Source organism: Falco punctatus (assembly GCF_963210335.1).
Source record: "Falco punctatus genome assembly, chromosome: 7".
Taxonomy (NCBI): domain Eukaryota; kingdom Metazoa; phylum Chordata; class Aves; order Falconiformes; family Falconidae; genus Falco; species Falco punctatus.
In genome coordinates this window covers 39,211,130-39,233,005 of record NC_137587.1, presented here as the reverse complement: position 1 = coordinate 39,233,005, position 21,876 = coordinate 39,211,130, and the positions used below count along the sequence as shown (strand labels likewise).

General features: G+C 43.5%; 1 protein-coding gene across 6 annotated transcripts in view; it reads right to left on the bottom strand.

The window, feature by feature from the left end:
- Positions 1-21,876, bottom strand: part of FBXO34 (F-box protein 34) — a 46,312-nt gene that overhangs the window by 2,817 nt on the left and 21,619 nt on the right. For 3 of the 6 annotated variants that reach the window (XM_080394393.1, XM_080394392.1, XM_080394395.1), the window contains one exon: positions 8,706-8,905. In XM_080394393.1, coding sequence (XP_080250519.1) covers positions 8,706-8,782 — 77 coding nt within the window. In that variant the 5' untranslated portion in view covers positions 8,783-8,905. The other 3 variants (XM_080394396.1, XM_080394394.1, XM_080394397.1) reach the window with 3 other exon arrangements.

Genomic DNA, 21,876 nt, shown 5'->3' with positions numbered 1-21,876 from the left:
ATGCCTGCCTGGAATTAGAGAAGGTAGCCCGGAGTAGGCACCAGCATACCTCCCACTCCATGTCAAGCAGCCCACACCTCAAAAGGGACACATGAGAAAGGAAAAGCAGCAACCAAGGATGCAGCACCTGCCCTTGGAGAACTCCTTGTAACAGGATCATGATCTTATGGACAGCAGAGATCTTCCTGTTACAGAAATCTGTTTCCAGGGAATTGCAAGGAGAAATGCCAACGTTTAACTTATGTGTTGTGCAGACTCTAGAGTCAGAGCTATCCTTCTGTCCGTTCATTTAATCCAGCTGTAAGGTACACGTGGGTCAACGGGTTTATCTTGACATTAGCTACCAGATATATAGATAGATACGTTCTTTTCAGTAGATACAGTACAGTTAAAGCTGAAAAGGAAAATTAGTGAGTGTAATTATATTCATCAGAGATCCCAGCAGATATCTAATTCCCTAATACCACCCAAGATTAAACCTATCCTTTAGTGCATCAACAAAGGCAAATCTGGTGTGCTTTCCCATAAGGGTTCTTATGCTATGTATCACATGGCCCTCCAAAAAAAGTGACAGAAGCAGCACATACAGCTGAAGAGAACCACTTTCAAGGATGTGGTTTTATGGTTAGAAATTTAAGAGCTGTAAAGGAGACACTTGGATGCTGCTGACATTACAGCAGCAGCACAACTGCTGCAACAGTCCCAGGCACTCGACTCCTCCTTTCAGTTACACCTTCGCACTAATCTTCAACTCAAAGCTCAAAACCACAAAAGCCCAGGGCACTGCCACATGGGATGCAATTATCAGGAGACTTCAGCCTCTTCTCCCAGGAGTATCACATAAGCATATTACAGAACTAACTATAGATTACGTTTCCATGGTAATCTTTGAATTGTTACAGGTTCAAATTGAATTGTTGAAAGGTTCAAAAAGGACTTTTTGAAACACGGATAATCCACACCTGCTAGTTTGAGAACAGCAGGCTCAATGCCACATTTACCGCAAGCTGATACGGACACAGACAGAGTATGTTTCCCTTGACAGCCACCACCAAAACAACTGCTTTAGTATTGCATTTCTAGCCTAAAAACAGCTTTTAATCAAAAAATTCAAGCTATAATGTCTAAAAAGTGGGTCAAATTTATAGTTCAACACCTGCAGTTCGCACACATAATAGGTTTCTATCAGACAGACACCGCCAAAGTCCAGCTGGGCTCTCCCTGCCATGCCACAGTGCGGCTGGGACACACACCTACCTCAAGACTCCCTCAGTGATGCTACACACAGGGTACCCATGGGGTCAGCACACAAGGAGCAAGGAACCCAGCACACCCACCCCTCGAGCAGACCCTCCAGAGCGCACAGGATGGCTGTAAGAGGGAAGTCTTAACAGCAGACACTGACCTAGAACACACATGGACATGCCGTAGGAGCAACCTGGAGCACAGCTCGGGGACCTTCTGGGCAGCCCTGCCCCATGGGATAGCCAGGGCTGCAGACTGTCCACAGTAACGGCTGGCAGAACGGAGAGCTGAGCCAGAGAGCACCGCAGCCGGCCAAGGGAAGGCTCTGAAAGCAAGATGCTCCACTTCCAGCTGCTAACACAACACACACAAGCACACAAGGGCAACAACTCAGCCAGGCACCACCTGCACCTCTTCCGCACCAGAAGCAGCCATGCTGCTTAACCACTGCTTACCCCCGAGGTTTTGCTTCCTCCTCCTGGCCCTAGCGATAAGAAGTGAGGGGATGGGCGACAAGTGCTGGTAGAGGATTTGGCGAGGTACATCAAGAGGAAGGGCTTGGTTCACCTTCCTAGGAGCGTGCATAAAACCTAGGGGGCCCCTCTGGTCCATGCAGTGCTTTGAAGGCCAGGAGGCAGACACTGGAAAAGGATGCCGTTATGTTCTCTCCCCTCCCAATTGCATAGGAAGATCATTACCTCACTCTTGCAACCAGTGCCAAAACCATCTGCAGTTCACCTACAGCCTGTGACCATGTGACTCCTCATTACTGCAGATACCCCGATCTAGTCCCTGGGTTAGATCTCTCCCCATGCCTTCTGCACGCCACTTCCAGCTCTTGTTGGAATTGGGTCACCTCCCAGTTCAGTCTCCTCTGCAAAATGCAACCGAGTTGTTTTGTTTGCCTTCTCAGTTGGATGCTAAAAACTAAAATAATCTGATAAAAATAGAACTTCAGGGTGCTGAAATAGATGAAAAGGGAGAATGGGAAATCAGTGCTGCTGTAGTTTGTTCCAGCTTCGTTTTCCATAGGGTCTGCCTCATTTCGGTTGCACTTTACAGCTAAGCAGGGTCAGGCCACCGATGTGCGCGGGCCAGAGCAGCGGGTGAACCACTGCAGCAAGCCGCTGCAGAGAACAGTGCCTGCGGCCCTGCATTCTCCACCCAGAAGGGCATTCTGGAGCTGGGTTTTTCAGACTGGGGAAAGAAAAGCTCTGATGGCTGCCCACCACCGTACCCTGGGGAGAAGAGGTGAATACAATTAAATACACGACTCTGCACGTTCAGTCTCATGAGCTAGAAACAGAAGATCAAATTCATGAGTTTTCATGCCAGGGTGTTTGAAAGATGAGCTGAACGTGTTTTTAAAAGGCTTTCTTCAAGCAGTTTTCAGGAATCCAGCAGGACAATCGGTTCAACACCGTTCATTAAGAGAAGATGCAAAACGAACGTGAGACCAGGTTTTATACGAATGAAAACAGGACCAAACTGGTTACCCCAACACGCTTAGAGGACACGTTTAGCCAGCAAAGTTGGTTCAGCTGCTCCCAGCTATTTCTGGTCTATGGAAAAAGACAAAAGGGCAGAGTTATGCCTCACCTATTACAGATCTCTCATTTAAGGTTATATTTCCTCCTGTGTTTCAGTTAGTCCCTGGCTCAGCCAACAATACCATTTAAGGTTGAAAAGTTATAATTTACATAACAAAATTATGCCTTACTCAGAAGTTTTACTGCCAGAATAATTGCCTCATTTGAATTCAGCATTCAGTTCATTGCACTGTTTTAATGGATCCAGATTTAAAGAAAACCTTCATTTAATAACTCCAGACAGCTATAAAGAGTACTGCTAACTCCACCTGACCAGCTGAATCACACAGTGCCATCTGCCTCCCAGTTTTCAGGCAGTGGGGAAGAGAACTTAACTTCCATTTTAGAAGAGTTAGTAACAAACCTTACCTGAAAGTGTCACTTGGAAAAAACAAGCCCCCACTCCCACACCCTTTGTGGTGAGCATTAAGAACAACAAACTCCGAGGCAAACAGAGCTTCTTCCTCACACAGCAGCAGCACATTTCATTTCTAGCTCCCAGAATTAGAACAAGGCTTCCCAGCAGAAGTTTCTTTGAAGATGAACCAGAGCCCAGTCCTCACCCACAGAATACCTTTTTTCTACAACATTTCAGTGCTGGCAAGCAGAGAATTGCGGCAGCTGAAGTTAAGTTTTTAAATATTTAAACACACAAAAAGTAGCTGTTAAAAGGTGAACTCACTGACAATTCCCTATGATACTTAATTCCAGAATAATTCTGTTTGTTCCCCTCCACCCTTTAAGTCATCAAGCTTTCCAATTTCGTTTTGAGAGATTACTCTTCAGAAATTCATGGAGTAAGCATAAAAGGTTTTTCAATCCTAAACGTGCCATTTTGAACTGCTGATAATTCTGCCAGGAATTATCAGCACTGAAACAACTAGCTCTGCTGTCTTTATACTGTTATTCCATCCTTAGGATGATGAAATAGAAGTTTTTCTATTTCTCATCAGCTGCATCTGAAAAACAGGATACTTACACTTGTGGAATGACACTGCTGTTTTTACAGGTTCTAACTACAGCTTGTTTCCACTACAGTTTTATCACGTTAGTTACTACAACGGATTGATATGGAAATATATGCCTTTATACATGCCCAGGCACACACGCACCCCTCCTCTCTCTACTGAAGGGAAAACCCATAAGCTGCCACACCAAGCTGGTCAGAATCTCTCTGCATCCTTTTGTATTTACGTATCTTCTAAATCACAGCAGCCTGAAAAAAGAATATATTTTCTCTAACGGCAGCTCCAAAGTTGGAGGTAAAACTGGTAGAAAAGGCTCAGTTTTCACTGCTCCTTTCTGAGATCCAGAGAGCCCAACTGCCCCTCACTGTACTTGGGTCAGGGACTCTCACAATGCCCCACAAAGCCAACAGATTTCCTCTGGCCAGCAAGAACAACAACAACGTGCGATCTGCTCAAACAACATAATCACACTGCAAGTTTTCTGGGCAAAGCACCGGAAGGTTTTATTAAGGTGAAAATTTCAGTCAAAACCCCAAAGTTTCCTGTGGATTTCTTTTTGTAAACACTTAACCCCAGTTGACAAAAGTTCCTAGCATTGTTGACTGCACATGCAGTGCCAACTACAACTCTGAAAAAACCCTCAGGACATACCAACACAAGGCAGGAGCCAAAAACAAAAAAAAAAAAGAAAAAAGAAAAACCTAACAACAATAAAACCCACACCAAGCAAACCTCTGGCAAGGCATTTCTCTTCCCTGGCATCCCATTTCTCTGTCTATAGAGCTTTGCTCCTCTCTAAAGGACACTGACAATTATGAAGGACTGAGTACTGAATGCAAGTTAAGCTATGGTCAACCACTTGTTATTTCTGGAAGAACTTGGTGGGTCCTTTGGGCTCAGTCTCCAGCACCATTTCCATCCCCTTTGCACTGCCAGGGCAAGGCAAAGCAGACAGAGCTGCTCCAAAGGCATTCCACGGATCCTGCCGGGGCGGGAAAATCCCAGCCAGAGCAGCCGGGATGGAAGACACTCTGCTACTCAGTGGAGCTTGTTCTGGCACGTGGCAAGTGTCCAAGCTTGGGGAAAAGCAAGTTGGGAAGCACGATGCTCCAGATCAGGGGCGGGTTTGCCTTCAGCAGCTGCGGAGGCATCCGATTTCTAGGAAACCCACTCCCTTGCAGCAGTAACTTCGTATTAAAGCAACCGCTCCTGACCCACCTCCCAGCACCTGCAAAACCACCTCCTGCATCAGAGAGCAAGCAAGGATTTTCGTGGGCTTTGAAAGTAAACAGAAGTTATCGGACTGCTGAAGCGGCGCTCTCCACTTGAACAGCGAGCCTGGGGAGAAAAAGGAGCAAGCTGAGCATGTGGGGCAGAGCTGGCCCAGAAGAGCCGAGGTGCTAAATGCAAAGTAGGTGCCTAACTCTTAAACGTTGCATCCCCCACACCAGGCATTCAAATGGCCTGACTTTGGTGTTGACAACATCCAAATACAGCTGCACACAGGAGCAGCTAAAAAAATTTATCACGTATAAAATCCATCATCTTCACCAAGTAGAGGTTTAAGGTGAGATTGCACACCCGAGCCCAACACACAGACTACTCTAGTCTGAGGGATCCCACCCATTAGTAAGTTTTAAACACATTTTAAAGTAAACACACACACATACGCCCTTCAGCATAAAGCACAGCAGCCTCAGCTACCTTCCAAATTCTACACAAGTGCCATTGCTTTGCCAGTCTTTTGTATAAAAGCACTTAGCGTGAAGCGAGTGACATAGAAGCAATTCTTTGTTGAGCCTGAGGAAGCTCAAACCCATGCTCCCCGCTTTCCAACCGTACTACAGATGACACAGGGATGACAAAGCGGAAGGGAACAAAATAAACTGAAAGATTTGGTATTCAAGATCATAAGATGCTCCAGAAACACGTAGCTCCGATGATGGGATAGCACACATGCCTGTGGTGGAACAGGCTAAGGTGAGAAGAAATCACAGAAGCATGGTAAGAAAAGAAGTGGTGGTTTTATACAACTGCCCAGAGCAGCACAGATAAGTGACATGTTTCCTTCTGGAAACGTTCTTTCTTAACATCTGGTTTCTAATTTATTAACTGCAAGAGGGCCTAGACCTTTCTTAATATCACGGCACAACAAATTTCTTCAAGCAGTTAATGAACCACAAGAGTGATGCTATTTAGTCCTCATTTTTGTGCATACATAATGAGAACACATGAGAGGTTGTAGCAATTAACCTTGGACCACACTATCTTTATTATTTAATTCAAAGTTCAAAAGAAAGAATAAGCAAAAGTAGATTGAAGGCAAGTCATCAGGTTGTTCTTTTGAAACTCAAGACCGAAAGGAACTGGGTCATGAAGTCAGCTGCCTTGCAGTGCAAAGGATTTCATTGCAGACAGCACAACCCAGCAGGCATTCTCCAGGAGTCAAAAAGCTGGTTTCATTATTAACAACACATCCCAAGAACACAAGAAACCACCTGAATACATTCCTCCTTCAGGAAGGATACAAGAAGCAGACACAGGTTTTGAGTCACCAGGTCACATCACTTAGAAACCTGTATCTTAAGCGATCAAGAAGCCTTGGAATAAACAAGAGAACCGGTGCAGTGTTAAGACACAGCAAAAAGATTTCAAAACAAAGATGGTAAACTGTTCTTCAGTTTGTGGGAAAGGACAGGGAGAGAAAGAGGGCTGCAAACAAGGTCAGGGCAGAGATTAAGAGTACTCTAGGTACAGCACAAGACACCAAATTCAACTTTGCATGATTTTTAAAGAGGGGTGGGAACAGTGATCTTGAAGGCAAAAGCCCAGGGGCTAATTTGAACAAAACCATTGGTGTGAGGGGGAGGATTACAAAGCTTCATGAAAATTGTGAGGACTGGCTCATGTCAGCTTTAGAATCCAAAATAGACAGGCTCATAAACTGCAGGCCTAGAAGCAAGGTTTATAAACCTCTTGAAAGGCAACAATTTGAGTTAATAAAATGTGGCACATCGGAAGTGGCACTGCAAGGGAGAAAGAGATCACAGCCTCTCTGGGCCTGGCAGTCTGATTTCAATATAAAGGTGCTTTGCAAGCAAAGAGGATTAAGGTGACACAGAGAAAAAGGGGGAAGAGGAAATAGCTCAAAAAGCCAGACTAACCTGAAGGTTCTCAAAAAAAGTAATCTTTTTAGACAAATGTACTACATCTTCCTCACATGGACTTCAGAAGGCACAAGGAGATTTACTGGCTAAGACAGATTGGCAGAGGAATGGGAAAACAGACAAAGGAGCTGGCTTAGCAGCAGACGGCGCCAGGTGATGCTGAATAAGAAAATACCAGCCTGGAAACCAAAGACATGCCTCAAGAATCAGCCTTGGGAACATCTGATTTTGTTAGGAATTACCTCAGCACAAATACTATAGGTGCACTCACAGAAATGAGGGCATTTCCAAAAATGCAGAGGCACAAAACATCAAGTAACAGAAACTGAAGCAAGTTTTGAAATACAGATGGCGATGCACCAGCAAGCTGAACACCAAGAAGTTTTGGAGGTAACTAAGAAAGGTGCATTGGCTACCACAGACATATCTGTGAAACAGAGGTAAGCAGAGGAGATTCTGTGATACTTTCAAGGCAGCAGTGAAAAGCCCTCCTGCCAGATTGTGCCCTGGAACGCGACATACACTTTTTGACACCACTCAAAAGTGATGCATCCACACTGAGAACAAGAACACACACACTTTCTTATTCAAGAAGCTACTAGGTAACACCTAGGTCATTTAGCACAGCAAAACCACAGATGAGGGTATACAACCATATTTTATAGAATACAGCAAAAGTAGTAAACCACTGAAAAAAAGAAGCAGTCCTTAGACAAAAGTTAATAAAAAAACCCACTAGCTCAAATGAGTATATAAGCTGGCACAAATGTTGCACTTCTGCAATTCAAAAGAAGGTTCCTAATCACACATCTTCGGTAACGGCTTAATCTATGGGAGGAGAGAAGAAAAGACATAATTGTTTTTAGGGTGGACTAAATTTACAAAAGGGATTATGAGATACTGCTTGGGAAAGCAAGGAGCTGGGTGACCCAGGAAGTCTCTTCCAGCACTAAATTACCATGAGACTAACATAGCAAGCATATGCTGTCTACACAACCACAAAGAACAAAGGTTAAATTTTGCTTTAAACCCACACAGCTTTTGGAAATCAGAAAGCTGGCTCTCTTCCTCCAGACTGGGAAGTTTAAGAGTCTTGGTTTCAGAAAAAGAAAAAAAAAAGAGAAACATATATTTTCAAGTAGCTTGAACTCAAACAAACTGGCGTGTTCTTGCATTTGCATAGGGACAAGTTGTTCTGTACGGTGTTCCTATAATGAGACACAGTGAGAGGCGTTCACTTAATTGTCACATAAGCACAAGTGTTTGAAATCAATCATGCATTTCTTATTAAGACGACACACAGGAGAGTGGGCAATACCATATCTGAGCTTAAACTAATTTAATTACTCCATAGTAAGACAAACCGCAACAATGACTGCCAGTATTTCCACTTGCTTTAAGCTGACTGTATGTTTTAAAGCCTACTATGACAAGCCATTCTTCAATTTTTACTACAAAACCATGCTCCCAAACTAATTTACAATTGTTGCTAAAAACCCCAAAGATTTCTCCAAGTACAGCACCAGCTGTAGTGACTCTACAGTTGTCATTATCAATTAAAAATGCTAAAGAATGTTTCTACTTTTAAGCCATTACAAGATTACAATAGAACACTATTTGCAAGTAAGAATTTAGACCAAACATTTGAATGACACTCAAGACAATAGGAAAGTAAGGAGAAGGCTGTATCAGTGCTAAATACTTAACCATGGGCAAGCCAGCCAGTCTGTTCATACCGTTTGACTTGATGGAAAGTGGAGGATGTGGAATTTAGCGGTTCCCTGTGGAGGCCAGCTCTGCAGGAACTCTTCATCGTAACTACCTCTCCAGCTAAGGCACACCGTCACAGCCAGTCCATCCTGGGCTACACGCAAGGCTTCCCCATCAGCTTTCCTTGCCCCACACAGAGCTTCACCGTGTCTCTGCCACCTAGAAACTGAACAAACAACCGGTAAGTAAGATCACGTTCCAGTACAGCAGCAACTGAAGCACAGATGGTCAGGACAAGGATTCTTTCCCAAGAAAGAGAAAAATACATGAACACATATATGCAGACACATACATACATACAAAAGAAATATATAACAATATAAAAGAACTTAACACCATTATGCCATTATTGCAGCATGAGTTTCTGAACACCATTAAAATACAAACTAACACACCCCCCAACAGCCTGTCTGCACATACAATGCTTCCTTCACCTTATATATGACTGCAGCACTACCTTGGCACCTCCCATGGAACACGCTGTGTTCCGAGTTCCATGCAAACAGGACGCACAAGATCTTTCTGATTAGCACTGCATCAAGCTTTGGAGGGTAATCGCTGCTAGCAGTAAGATTTGATGCTGCCAGGAGTCAACGTTAGCATTTTAATCAAAATAATGTGGCTGATTACATAAAGGACAAAAAACATGACACTATGCAGCCTCCAAGCCTTGTGAAAGCTGCCCGGTCTTTGCATCACACACAGATAAGACCACAGATTTCACCAGAACAAAACTGTTCTGCGCTATCTCTCATTCGCACTAGGTTGCAGCCTTCTACACCTTGTCCTTGGAGTAGACACTTGATGTACTTAACGGCGCCTTCGTGTACTTTGATGGTGAAAAAACAACCACCTTCAAGTTGGAACATAAAAGGAAAGAGTGACACAGCAAAAGAGCTCTGGAAAAACTCAAATACTCAAGCCTGAATTGCCAACAATTGTTTTAAAGATTGTCTGCTTCCTCTCTAGAGGACCACGCACAGTGATGCTGCAATAAACAAATGCCATTGGAAGATGCTAACTATAGAGCTGTGTCCCCAGGGGATTTGTGATTTAGCACAGCAGGTTGTTCTTTCCTTTCCAGCAGCTCCGCCCAGTGCTCCTACCGCTGCCCTATTCCTACAGTGGCATTTCCATAGCACAGCCTGGCAGAGGCACTCGCCGGAGGTTCGTGCTTGCTGGCAGCCAAGCTCTCGCAGAGATGGAGCCTCTCACATCACCCCTTCCGCAACACCTGCCAAAGAAAAAACTTCCACACAGAAGAGCACCTACATATGCACAGCTCAGTGTATAAGATAAGTAATCGGTGCTTGACCGGTGTGGTTTTACAACTCTGCACTGCCACTAACCCCTCCTGGCCTGGAAAGCCCACCCTGTTCCTCTGCCAGGTTCCCCTGGTTCCTGTCAGGGCCATAACTTGCCCATTCCCTAGACCTGGCTTTTTGATGAGTCATCTGGTAGGCTATTTATTAACTGTGAAGTCTGTGATCAGGACATTTTCCCTTTTTGGCACTTTTGGTGTTGTGTCCCCCCCCCCCCTTTTTTTTTTTTTGGGGGGGGGGGAGGGCGAAGTCTTCAGGCTGCCCTCCCAAGTGCACCAGGTAAACACAATCTAAGACCTGAGCATCACACTGTTGGTGGTCTGTTACCTCCTCAGGAGTTACTGAACGAGACTGTTTGGGTATTTGGGGGAATCACCTTGACACTGACGCACTTTGTTTTCCATTCAGTCCATGCTACCTCTGCTAACACTGACACGTATTAAACATGACGTAAAGCCCGCTCCAACTGGGTAGCCACACTCGCCAAGAAAGTGACGAAGGATGACTTTCCAAGCAGGGAAAACAGAAGCTGGTTTAGAGCCATCTGACATGATGCCTGCCATAGCAATTCCTCTAGTGAGTGTGAATGACAGGTCAATCATTTGCCTACATTTGAGTAAGCAGGAGCCTAAAGTAGTCTATAAAGTATTATATAAACACATTCAAGTCTTCATGAAAAAAATATCTCTGCTGAGCTCTACACAAGGCAAAGAAACATGTTGGATGAAGACGAGCGAGGCACTGCACCGGCAGCGTGGGGGGATGAGAGCATGCCCTCTACTCCACAAATTCAGAAAGACAAGGAGTTAGGCTGCCACGGTTAACAGCGGCAGAAATTGAAGCTTTGTAGTTAAACACCATCTTCACTGGACTACCCAGAGCCTATAAGGAGGACCTGCCTGCAGGAGGGAAAACTAGGCATAAAACACCAGCCATTTCTGATGTTTTGTGGGCTGCAAAATATATATCCACAAACAGTAATTCACAGAGAAATAAAGCATATGCCTAGTGCTTTATGAAAATCAAAAGTTAAACAGAAAATCATTACTTTCCCATGAACCATCAGTAAGAGGCACTGAAATTCTGACTTTTATCCAAGCTTTTGTCTGGCTTTGCTTCTGGCTTTACTGACACTAGCATTTCAGACTCAGCAGGAACTGTACCACAGAAACATGATTATATCCACACCCAAATAAGTGTAACCATATCATTTCAAGAATGCCAGTCACTTTTTCAACAGCCAAAACTCCCCCTTATTCCTGATGTTTTGTCCTAGTCCTAATTTTTTGCAGATCACTTGAGAAGTAAATGATAAAAGTGCCAAACAAAAGACTGAAACCAAAAAGATATCTTGTTTGCAGTAAAGAGCTTGAGAAGCAAAACCATCAAACTGGTTCAGGTCACGGACAGCTACAACCCCGATCCTAGCACTGGCATCGCATGGTGGGATGTCATGCGTTTAAGAGGGGACTAGCACCTACTAGAGGGAAGCACAAGCTGACAAAACAGACAAGTTCAGACAGGCACTGCAGCACGGATCTAAACACAGCTCCATACAAAGCATGCTTCCCCCCCCCCGCTCTTCTAGCTGCTGGGCTATAGAAAAGAGCTGAAAGACTATTAATGCCAGCAAGCTACTGACAAATTCCTACTGTGTAAGTAGTAAAAAGCTGTACTTGTGAATTAAAAAAAAAAAAGAAAAAAATCACCATCCAAGCTAGCACAGATACTTACTGCCCTTTAACTACCACAGTGTGTTTCTTTACCAAGGCTGATCCTTATCAGTAGGTGCTTCAGTTGATTTGCTAGTTTTGCATAGAGTTGGATACAGCCTGAAAACTGAAATACAGATGCACAGAGAAACAAAACAAGAGGAAGTTAAAAACCTAATCGTGTTGTTATCCCCTTCTGAAACCACCTCCAAACATATGCCTTTATGCATAAGATGTGGGAAGGACTCAGATTTTTGGCAGCAGTTAAGCATCACGTCCTCTCAGCAATGGACAGCAGGTCGCTGAATGGTCCCACAGAACTCCCTGTCTTATCAGTTTTGAACACTGCTGCAGTTTAGGAAAACAAATGTATTAACTCAGCCAGCATGGATGGGGGCAGGGGTGTCACTGTCTCTTCATCTGTGCGGCCATACACTACAGCTTTTGATACTCTGGTAGCTGAAGCTCCACTGCAAGAGCAAGCGTTTTAAACAGTAGCCATAATAACTGGTAAACAACAAGCTCGAAGGATGGGCCCATCCTTTTAGAAAATTTGCTTTCTGGGAAGGAGGGCATGGCCTTGGGACTGGTTCTGAGCAGTTTTACTGCTGGTAAAACCACATTTGACCACCCCGACTCCATGCAGGGCTAGCTTTAGGATGCTCTGCTGGGCCATCGCACTGGATCAGCTGGGCAAAGAGCATCAGCACACTCAGGATGCAGAAGAAAGCAATGGCAAGTATTTCAGAGGAAAACTCAGAACAAAGAACTGTCATTATGAGGGGACAGGCACTCCTTAAAAAACATCTAAAAAGAGCAGCCAGTGCTGAGGCCTTATGATAGAGACATCAGTGTGGGGTTTTGTTTTCTTGCAAGAGCAGGGTTGCACATCCACTCCCCCACCACTCAGCTCAAGTTTAGGTTGTTACATGATACTTGTCTCAAAGTATTTATTTCACCAGACATGCAATTCTGCCATTTCCCAGCATAGCCAACCTTTCAGCCTTCCTTCCCTCCCCAAACCGCCCCATCTCCCAACCCCACCCTGGGACACCTCCAAAAGCATCACTCTCCTGAGCAAGAGGCTTTTGCAGAAAGCTCTCCCTAGTCCCAACATTCACAGTTTGTGGTAACAACCAGCGATCTGCAGCAGCTCCCAGACTAGGCTGGACAGTGCAGTGATACACCAGCTCCTCATACTGCACTCTTAGACACCTAGAGGAACACAACCCTCTCTTTCTAGGGTTCTTCATGTAATATCTACCCATTTCAAACACCTTAAAGAACCACCTTTTAACACTAAGTTTACCAGCTAGGTTTTACTACTTTATTTAATAAAGTCTTAGGCAACGCAAGAGGAAACAAGCATGTTTTAACTAAAAGGAGTTTCAGAGTGACCTCACATTTGTGTTTCCACCTACCCGCAACTGCCAACAAACCCTCACATGAAGCTAGGTAATTAGTAAAGCACTGTATCCAACCCACAAGCATTAAGAGGTGCAAAGATTATTAACTACTATCAGATGAGATTCTTCCACTCCTGGTGAACTGCAGTTTGGCTTTTTCACCTGCAGCAGGAGGCTATGGGAGCCACCATAGACATTGTTGGCCTTGTGAAACCTTGTGTGCTCAGCTTCCCCACTGTCTGATGGGAAAAAAGTGTGAATTTGCATAGATCTAATGTTATCTAAAAGGAATAAAGCTGCCACAGGGGGTCCACAAGGTGGGATGTTCCTGTGTCCACTTATACCCCAAAGCCTACTCATACCACTTCTAGGCACCAGGAATCAGAGCTGGCCAAGCAGCAGGACCTCATTACTATTGCCCTCGGCTCATTTCCCCACCAAATTCACTCCAGCCCTTCTCAAAGCTCCACCAAGCCCCCATCCATACTCTGGACCCTTGTTAACACCAGAAGAGCAGTTATTTAACTGAAATCTGAAGATTCCCACATAAATTTGAACTTGGGCATCCACGTCAGCAGGGAGCAGCACATGGACGCTCCAAAACACTGTGCAGCCCCACAACTCTTTCAGTCACTCTAATTCCTGTCATGCCAGGGTCTCACCCCTCTCACACCTTCTTCCCCTTTATCAGCACTGGTTCCAATCTGATTTCTCACCTGAAGTAGCTCAAGGAGCTGAACTAGGAGAAAATTAACCCACAAGAGGTCAGCTTCCTGAACCCACTTACCCCTGGACCCGGCAGGCACTAGCAAAGCCCAGCAGGACGATGCTCCCAGCAACTCAGACTGGACTCAGCTGACTTGAATCACACCAGGAACGGTCTCTGCTACAAAGTGGGTTTTAGCTTCTTTCAAGTCAGTGGAAAGGAACACTTCAGAAAGCACAGTGTGCAAAACAGACTGTTTCGGAAGCAGGGAAATGAGCGTGTAGGGCTCCAAGGCAGTATTTGACTCTTCACTTCTGTCAAACAGCGCTACTTGCTGTACCAGTAAGCATATGAAATGCTTATTCTAATGAAGCACTACAGGGAGAACCTGTCTTGCTTCCAAGATGGTGTCAACAAATGAAAGGCTTCAAATTTGTAGCTCTCATGCGTTCTGTCCTCTAGGTGACGACTAAGTCATCCCCTCTCCCAACAGAAGTAAAAATAAAATAAAGATAAGCTCTGCTGCACCTTGTTAACCCTGCATTTTAATATTGGGAAAAAAAAATATTACAAGTGTTTCTCTTGTTCAACTATTCCTGAAAGGTTTCAGATGTCTTGCACAATCTGGGTAAGGACATCATCCATTGCTCAATTGGGAAGAAGTTAAGAACCAGCTCATTAGATTTGTTCTGCTTGATCCAAGAGGAAAATAAAAACAGTAAATCCCTTACTTGCCAATGCTGCTGCAGTGCTGGTGACACACCCAGATCACACACTACTCTGCTTTCTAGAAAGCTACCACCTACTGTGGCACTCGTCACCGCACAACCTGCTGTGTGCCCCGAATGACAAACAGGGGCTAGCTAACCACCCCAGAGCAGGGCTACGGCTACTGCATCCTCCGGTTACGGGGCATGGGTGAAGACACTGTAATGCTGCGCATTCGAGGCCACGTGATCCATGAGCTATGTCTGAATTATTTAGTGTGTAAAACTAGATTTGTTTTGCCATGCAGATTCTGAATTAATGAAAGCTCGGCTGAAAGGCTGCTTCCTAGGGGCAAGGGGAAGGAGAAAGCTTCCAGAAGCCTTCCTATTAATAGAAGCAATAGAGCTGGTTCCAAAAATAGTAAAGAAGCACTCCCAGAGCTCTGGAGACGTTGTGCCCTCGTTTTGTAAGGCTGAGGTCTCGCCAGATTGCTCCTGTATGTGCAAATAACAGTAGAAATGACTGCAAAATGCACAATTGACAATAAAGGCAGTTTTAGGACAAACACCAGAGACAGAAACATCAACAGCCTACCTGAAAGCGATTAGCCTGAATGCCAATAAAGCCAACCTGACCCATTCTAGAGAAAGCCAGTTAAAACCAGCACGAAGAATCATCCTATCTTTTTCAAGAACACAACGTTAGCTCTCTAAAGATGATCCTGATTATTATTACAACACTGACGTGGCAGATTAGCTTTGTCAACAGTAATTTCATCACCCTGTTTTGCCTGTGGATGTTAGGGATCCTGGCTGGAGAGGTCCACTTGACTCATTTTGGCACACATTTGGTAGATTAGTTTTTGCTGCAACATCTAATAAATTGACCATCACATGGCCTGCCTGACAGTAATTACTCACTAGTTTGCCCATAAATTTGTTAGTGATCCAGCAGCACAGCATAACAAACCACTCTAATTCTTAAAGTTTCCTTTGCCTGTTTTGTGGCAGCTCTTACAACACAGTGAAAATCAACCCATTTGCAATACTTCTCCGATTACAAGCGTATCTTTGAGCCTCTGTACTCCAGCGCAGGACTGGCCATTTTACTGGCATATACCAACAAAATAAATGTCAGCAGGAAACCAAAAATCTCATACATGCCACTATATAGGCAAGAAGTCCCCCTGCACCAGGGCACACCATGTACAGCAATAATTGTGCATCTCTCTGTGGGGTAGTAAATGGCTTCTAAAGTGAAAGACCAAACCTACAGCTAAGTATCCAGTAAATAAATACAGTTCCTTCTTTAGAACTTTGCTAGTCAGGAAAATCCCAGAGAAGATTACTATGTTAAACACTAAATTCATCAGCTTTGATACTTAATTGCCTGAATTAAATATGGCTTTAACTGGTTTATATGGCTCTAACTGGTTTGAAACAGCCTTTGGACTGATAGTTCTTCTTTCACAGAGACTACTCCATATACCCTGATCACAGGTCCTACCCTCAATAGTTTATCAGAACAAGGGATAATTCATTTTTGTTTAATTCTGTGGAATCTTACCCTATAACCAAAGTCACATTGTGGATTTTTCTGTCCTATACCACTGTGGACATTTTCCTCAACAAGACACAGGCACAAAACGAAACACCAAAAAACAACACTTCTCCCCTAAGACAAAAACACCAAACAAAAACATCTAACAACAACAACAAAAAAAACTCAAAGCAAAATGACATCATTTTGTCCACATGGATTCATTCTACCAATCCATTGCCGAGCTGAGATGTTACAAGATTCACCAGGCATCTCTGAAGCATCTAAATTTTTCCTAAGGGTCTCCAAAACAGAATTCAACAAACAAAAGTCTTGCTCAGCAACACAAACACTACATTAAGTGTAACAATACTCAAACCCCAAACCTTTTGGAAGTAACTGTGCTATTAGTTGCAAGTATTTCTGAAATCCAAAATGCCCAATTTTTTTCTATCACATTCTTGAATCAACCTTGTTTTCACATACTAGCATCTTCCATGAGTTTTTGAACCAATGCCTCATGATTTGTCATGAAATCTTAAATCCTTTCAAATTTTTGTTTAAACTAGGACACTGATGCCCCAATGCCATGCTTTCACAGAAAACTCACCTTGCAAGGATAATGTAAAAATGCTGAATTCCAACATTTCAAATTTATAGGTCAGCATATTCTGCTCTACAAACTCAGGAAAAGTTACAGTAAGTATTATACCCAACTTCAGGACAGAATTCATGTAAAAGGAAGCTTAAACTATTGTTATAAAACGTTCCATGAAAAAAGTGCATCATTACATCTGCTGAGGACAGAAAACTTCCAACAGAACAGATTCATTAAGATTATAGATCATTTATCTAAAACCAACCCACCCACCTGCAAACAAACAAGACACACCACTACCCAATACCTTCTCAACAAGCTTTGGATTCACTGGTCTTTCCAGTGGTATCTTCTAAAACCAAACAAAACCCCCAAAGAACAGGCTACAATCTAAGACCAAAAAGATCACTAATTAGTGTCAGGTTCCAACACAGCCTCTGCAGGAGGAGGTCAGGGCTGCCCCAGGCCCTTTCCAGCTGGCTCCACCCGGACCCACCCCAGCACACCGTTGAGCCCATCAGCCAAGCAACCACTGCAAAAACATTTAAGAAGGGGCAAAAACACTCAACAGAGGAGGGGGAAAAAGCCCGCCAAGGTCAGAGAAGGATAGGGAGGAGGTGCTCTGTGGCAGAGCAGGTGTTCCCCTGCAGTGAAATGCAAGAGGAAAGGGGTTGGTTTAATGTTTATCTTTGTTTTTCTCTACTCAAATCAGGTTTAACTGGCAATAAATTGTTTCTTTTGTTTTGTCCACAACAGTAATCTCCCTGATTTTATCTGGAGCTTTAAACTCTCTAAACCTATTTCCCAGGTGCTGATGAGGAGGGGGAGTGACCGAGCAGCCGGGTGGGCATTCGGCTGTTGGCCAAGGATAACTCACCACACAATTTTTCACAAAACCTAAATAAAGTTATCCTGACTATGCCATTAACGTTGGCGCTGTTTAACTGACACGACACACAAGAATCACACATCTTCAACTGGACTGCACATCAAAGGCTGCCGATCTTCACTCTTCATTAGAGGATTAATTGGCCACAGTGCCAGAGTCACTTGCTCACTACAGGCAGGATGAGGCCCCATCATTTCAATCCAGCAGCATGGTTTTTGCCTACCATCGTGCACTGCACTAGCGTCTCTCCAACAGCTCCAGGCTTGCAGTATAAAGTCATACCCATGGCATGGCAAGGAAACGGGACAGCAGGCTGTCAAAGCCAGCAAAACAGAGGTGTAATCCAAACCAGTGACAGAAGCAATAACACAGCAATGCAGGTGGGACTCACAACAGCACTTGGCACAATCCTGTAAGCAAAGCAGACTCTCTAGTTATCCATCACATAAAAGTAGGCACTCCCAGCCATCACACAGCAGAGCTCATCCAAGCACGTACAGCTCAGCAGGAGCAGATACAGGGAGGAAGCACTGGTGAGCAGAGCTGGGGCCACACAAATGCAGGTGAATGTTCCAGGAAACAGTACCTGGATGTGGAGGATGTTTCTCACCGCTAGACTGCTTTGCAGCCTGCAAACCGCAGAACCTGCTCAAAGAGACCAGAACCGATTCTGAACACTCTGACACAAGCCATGGCTAAATAGCTTAAGATGAAGACAGAAGGCAGGCAAGAACGCACACTAAAACTCTTTCCCAGCCAAAGTATCTGTTTGGTTTTACACAAATTTTTAGAAGAACATACACAGAACGTCTTCTGCTGAAATAACTCAGCTACAGATAAACCTGGGTTTTTGGCCAATAAACTGCAGTGTAGACCAACATAAAAATACAGTATCTTTTTGCATGTTTTTTCAAAAGACTGTTTAAAATATAAGCTAATTTTGAAACCTACCAATTCCGTGGATCTTTAATCTTTTTTTGGCTACATTTTTAAAGATTTCTTTTTCCATTAATAACTCAAGAGTTACTTGAAGTAAAAAATAGGTTTTTATTTTCAGAGCTTTGTAGTTGATATGCCTAGCAACTAACATGATTAGATTTTCAGAAAATCCAAGCGTAGCACAAATTCTGCTGTAATTCACTCTTCTTTAAAGAAAAAAAGAAAGATCTCAAAATAACAGCTAAATTTCAGGAAAGGATAGCTTCTGCACCCTCAAGTGCCTTGTTAACTGTGAACTTTTGTTGCATATCCTTCCCTTTTCATGTTTCATCTTCAGAATTCAGTAGCACAGACCAAAAACAGGACACCAGAAATAATTCTGGTGCAATTCTTTCCAGGTTAATGATCATTTTAGAACTCTTCTAGAAGTTCACCTGAAAACATCAGATTTGGGCTTGTTTCACAAGACGCTTAGACTTATTAATGCACAGACAGTTTTATAAGCGAGACAGAAGAGGAGAAATATACGTATTGCTATCTAACTCTGTATTTCCAACTGCTCCCCACCAGTAACAATCAATATTCTCTTTTCAATGTTTCCTCCTCTTGGACAAAATGGAGAAAATTTGAATGAGAACCAACAAATCACCAAGAAAGTAAGCAGAAAATAAGGTACCCACAACTGTGTTTTAAAAAGGATGGTTTAAGCAAACCAGATTTTAAGGTGGGGATTATTACTTTACTGTGAAAATACTCAGCACATTTTTAGGCTCCCCAGCGGAGCAGCTGGTGTGAGCGCACCATACAGCAGAAGACCATAACCTTACAAATCAAACATGCCAGCTCCAGAGCTCCTACTCACCATGCTGGCTTTCATCAACAAATTGCTACCAAATCCCTCTCCCAAAAGCCAGCTTAAGTTCATTAGCCCCAAAACTAAATTGCCAAAGTAATCACCAAGCCCCATCAGCTTGATCTCTCACCATTTAACATCTCTCACTAATCTTCTATGAGCGTGCAGGAAAGTTTCAAACAGCTCCCTCAAGAAAATACATTTTAAGCCTTAGTTTTTCCATTCTGAGCCATCCCTGCACTATTTCATAGCTCTGATAATTGTACCACTGACTAACCTCCAACTGGGAATAGCTGTTTTTATCATCACTATTAAAAACAGTCCCTCACACTGTTAGGAATCTGGAAAGTCATTGTAGCTGCATCCCACCCTTCGGCCTCTCAAAACACTACAGAGCGATGAAACTATGCGCTGAAACCAGAGGATCCCTGTGCTGAACAACTCCTGTAATTTCTGGGTAATTACAACTGCTTCCTAAGCAAAGGCAGCCATGGAAGTTTGGTAATTGATTTTAGAGGGGCAAGGGGCATGAGATCTTAGAAAGTCAAAGTGAACTTAGTTTTCCACACCAGACTGGAAAAGTTAAATTATTTATAGAAATGCAGCAGTGATGTGTGTGTTAAAAAGCCTCACACGTTCACCTAGTTTTATGTTTTGGTTGATGTTTAGGGGCTTTTTTTAAATAGAAAGATTCACCTGCAGTTTTCCTTTCCTGAAACCACATTATCTTGGTTTTTACACCTTAGCCAGAAGAGTGACTGACAGCTCTCAGAAGCAGCAAGATGCAAAAACCTAAGAGCTGAAAGAAGAGTGGATTTAAAAAACAGCTTTTAATTATCTGAAGGTACAGTCACCAAGTAGACAGCAAAGAGGCTGTGCATCACATACAGACACAAAAATTCCCCCAGGTTTATTTCACAGTCAATTACAGTACATTAACCTATTAGTAAGAGCAAAACAGGGGTTTTTTTGAATGCAAGTTTCAACAACTTGAAAAATCATTGCCACCTGGACTTCGATACACAAGATCAGCAATCTATTTTATCACACTTCCCATCATCCCAGTTCACAAACACACCCTACAAGCAGCCTCTCAGCTTTTTTAACGCATCTTCTGCTGTTGTTTCCTTCTCAGGGAACCGCATCCCTTCTCTGCTTCCTGCTTTGAGTAACATTTCATATATCCACTAATATTTTTTTTTTCATTGCTGTTCAAGAGGAGAGCAAAATACCTCCAAACTCTTTTTACACACACCTCTGCACACACTCACAGGTGCTTAAATTATTTACTTCTGCCTCTGCAATATGTCGTCATACAAGGTATTTGTCAAACAGGGAAGCGCTGCAGCACTGAAAAGCAGCTTTCCAGGATCCCTGTGCTAAATATTGGGTGTGCCTACTTTTGTTTGGTATCAAGTTCCTTCTGCTGGCTCCTCTGTGAGAGCCAGCTACATGGATAGTTAAGATTTTCCCCACCTCCAAAAACATCTGTTCCTTTTCTAAATTCTCCAGACTTCCTTCCCCTTAACCGTATCACAAAGCCTCTCTTTTCAGCAAGGCTGCCTTCTTGATAGTCCATCACCATTATCTTCTTGTTAGCTGCAGCACAGCATGAATCACTGAATCTTGCAGAGCTTCCAGTCCTTTCAGCTCAAGGCCAGGCACTGAATTCAAGCATCCTGATTTAGAGAGGATTGTTAAAACTCCTTCCATGCCTCTTTTTTAACACTCTACAGCTTCCTGTCCTGGGAGGCAACCAAACTGCTGTAAGAAATGCCAGTTTTGGTTAAATATCCTCTATTCCTGTGACACCGAACATTTAAAACAATTACGTTACTGCCAGATCGTGCGCTATAACAGCTTTTATTCCACAAAGTGCAGAGATGAGCAAAAATTACTTCAGCACGAAGGAGTTTTAGTTGGTTGTTTGCTGAATCCCACAGCATTTCAAGTTAACATTCAGGCTTGGCACAACCATTTCCTCAAACACACAGCACAATGTCACCCCTCAAAACCCCACTGTTCAACCTAAAGGCACTTTTTTTTATTTTAAGGGTGCGTCAGCTGCTAACTGAAAGTGGGAATGCTTCATTTAGCACACACACTTGTTAAACTGCTCACAGCATGCAAATAAAATACCGCATTGTGCAAAAGTCATTCACTCTCCCCATCCGTAGATATGAGCAATGGAACCGCGTCCAGGAAAGAAACTTGGAACAACATGCAAATATTTCAGTCCCTTATTCCCAATATTCACATACTATGCTAAAGCCCACATCCCTGTCATGCTGAGGGGTGACCATGTCGAGAATCTGCTGTACGTAATGGGTGGGAAAACGACCATTATTTGTCTTGCCCCAGTACTGCACCCTTTTATTTGTACTTATTACTGCAAACTGCTTTTTTTTCCAGACAATGGTTGTGTTATTATAGGTACCTTCATGCCGTGCCAAAGCACATACACA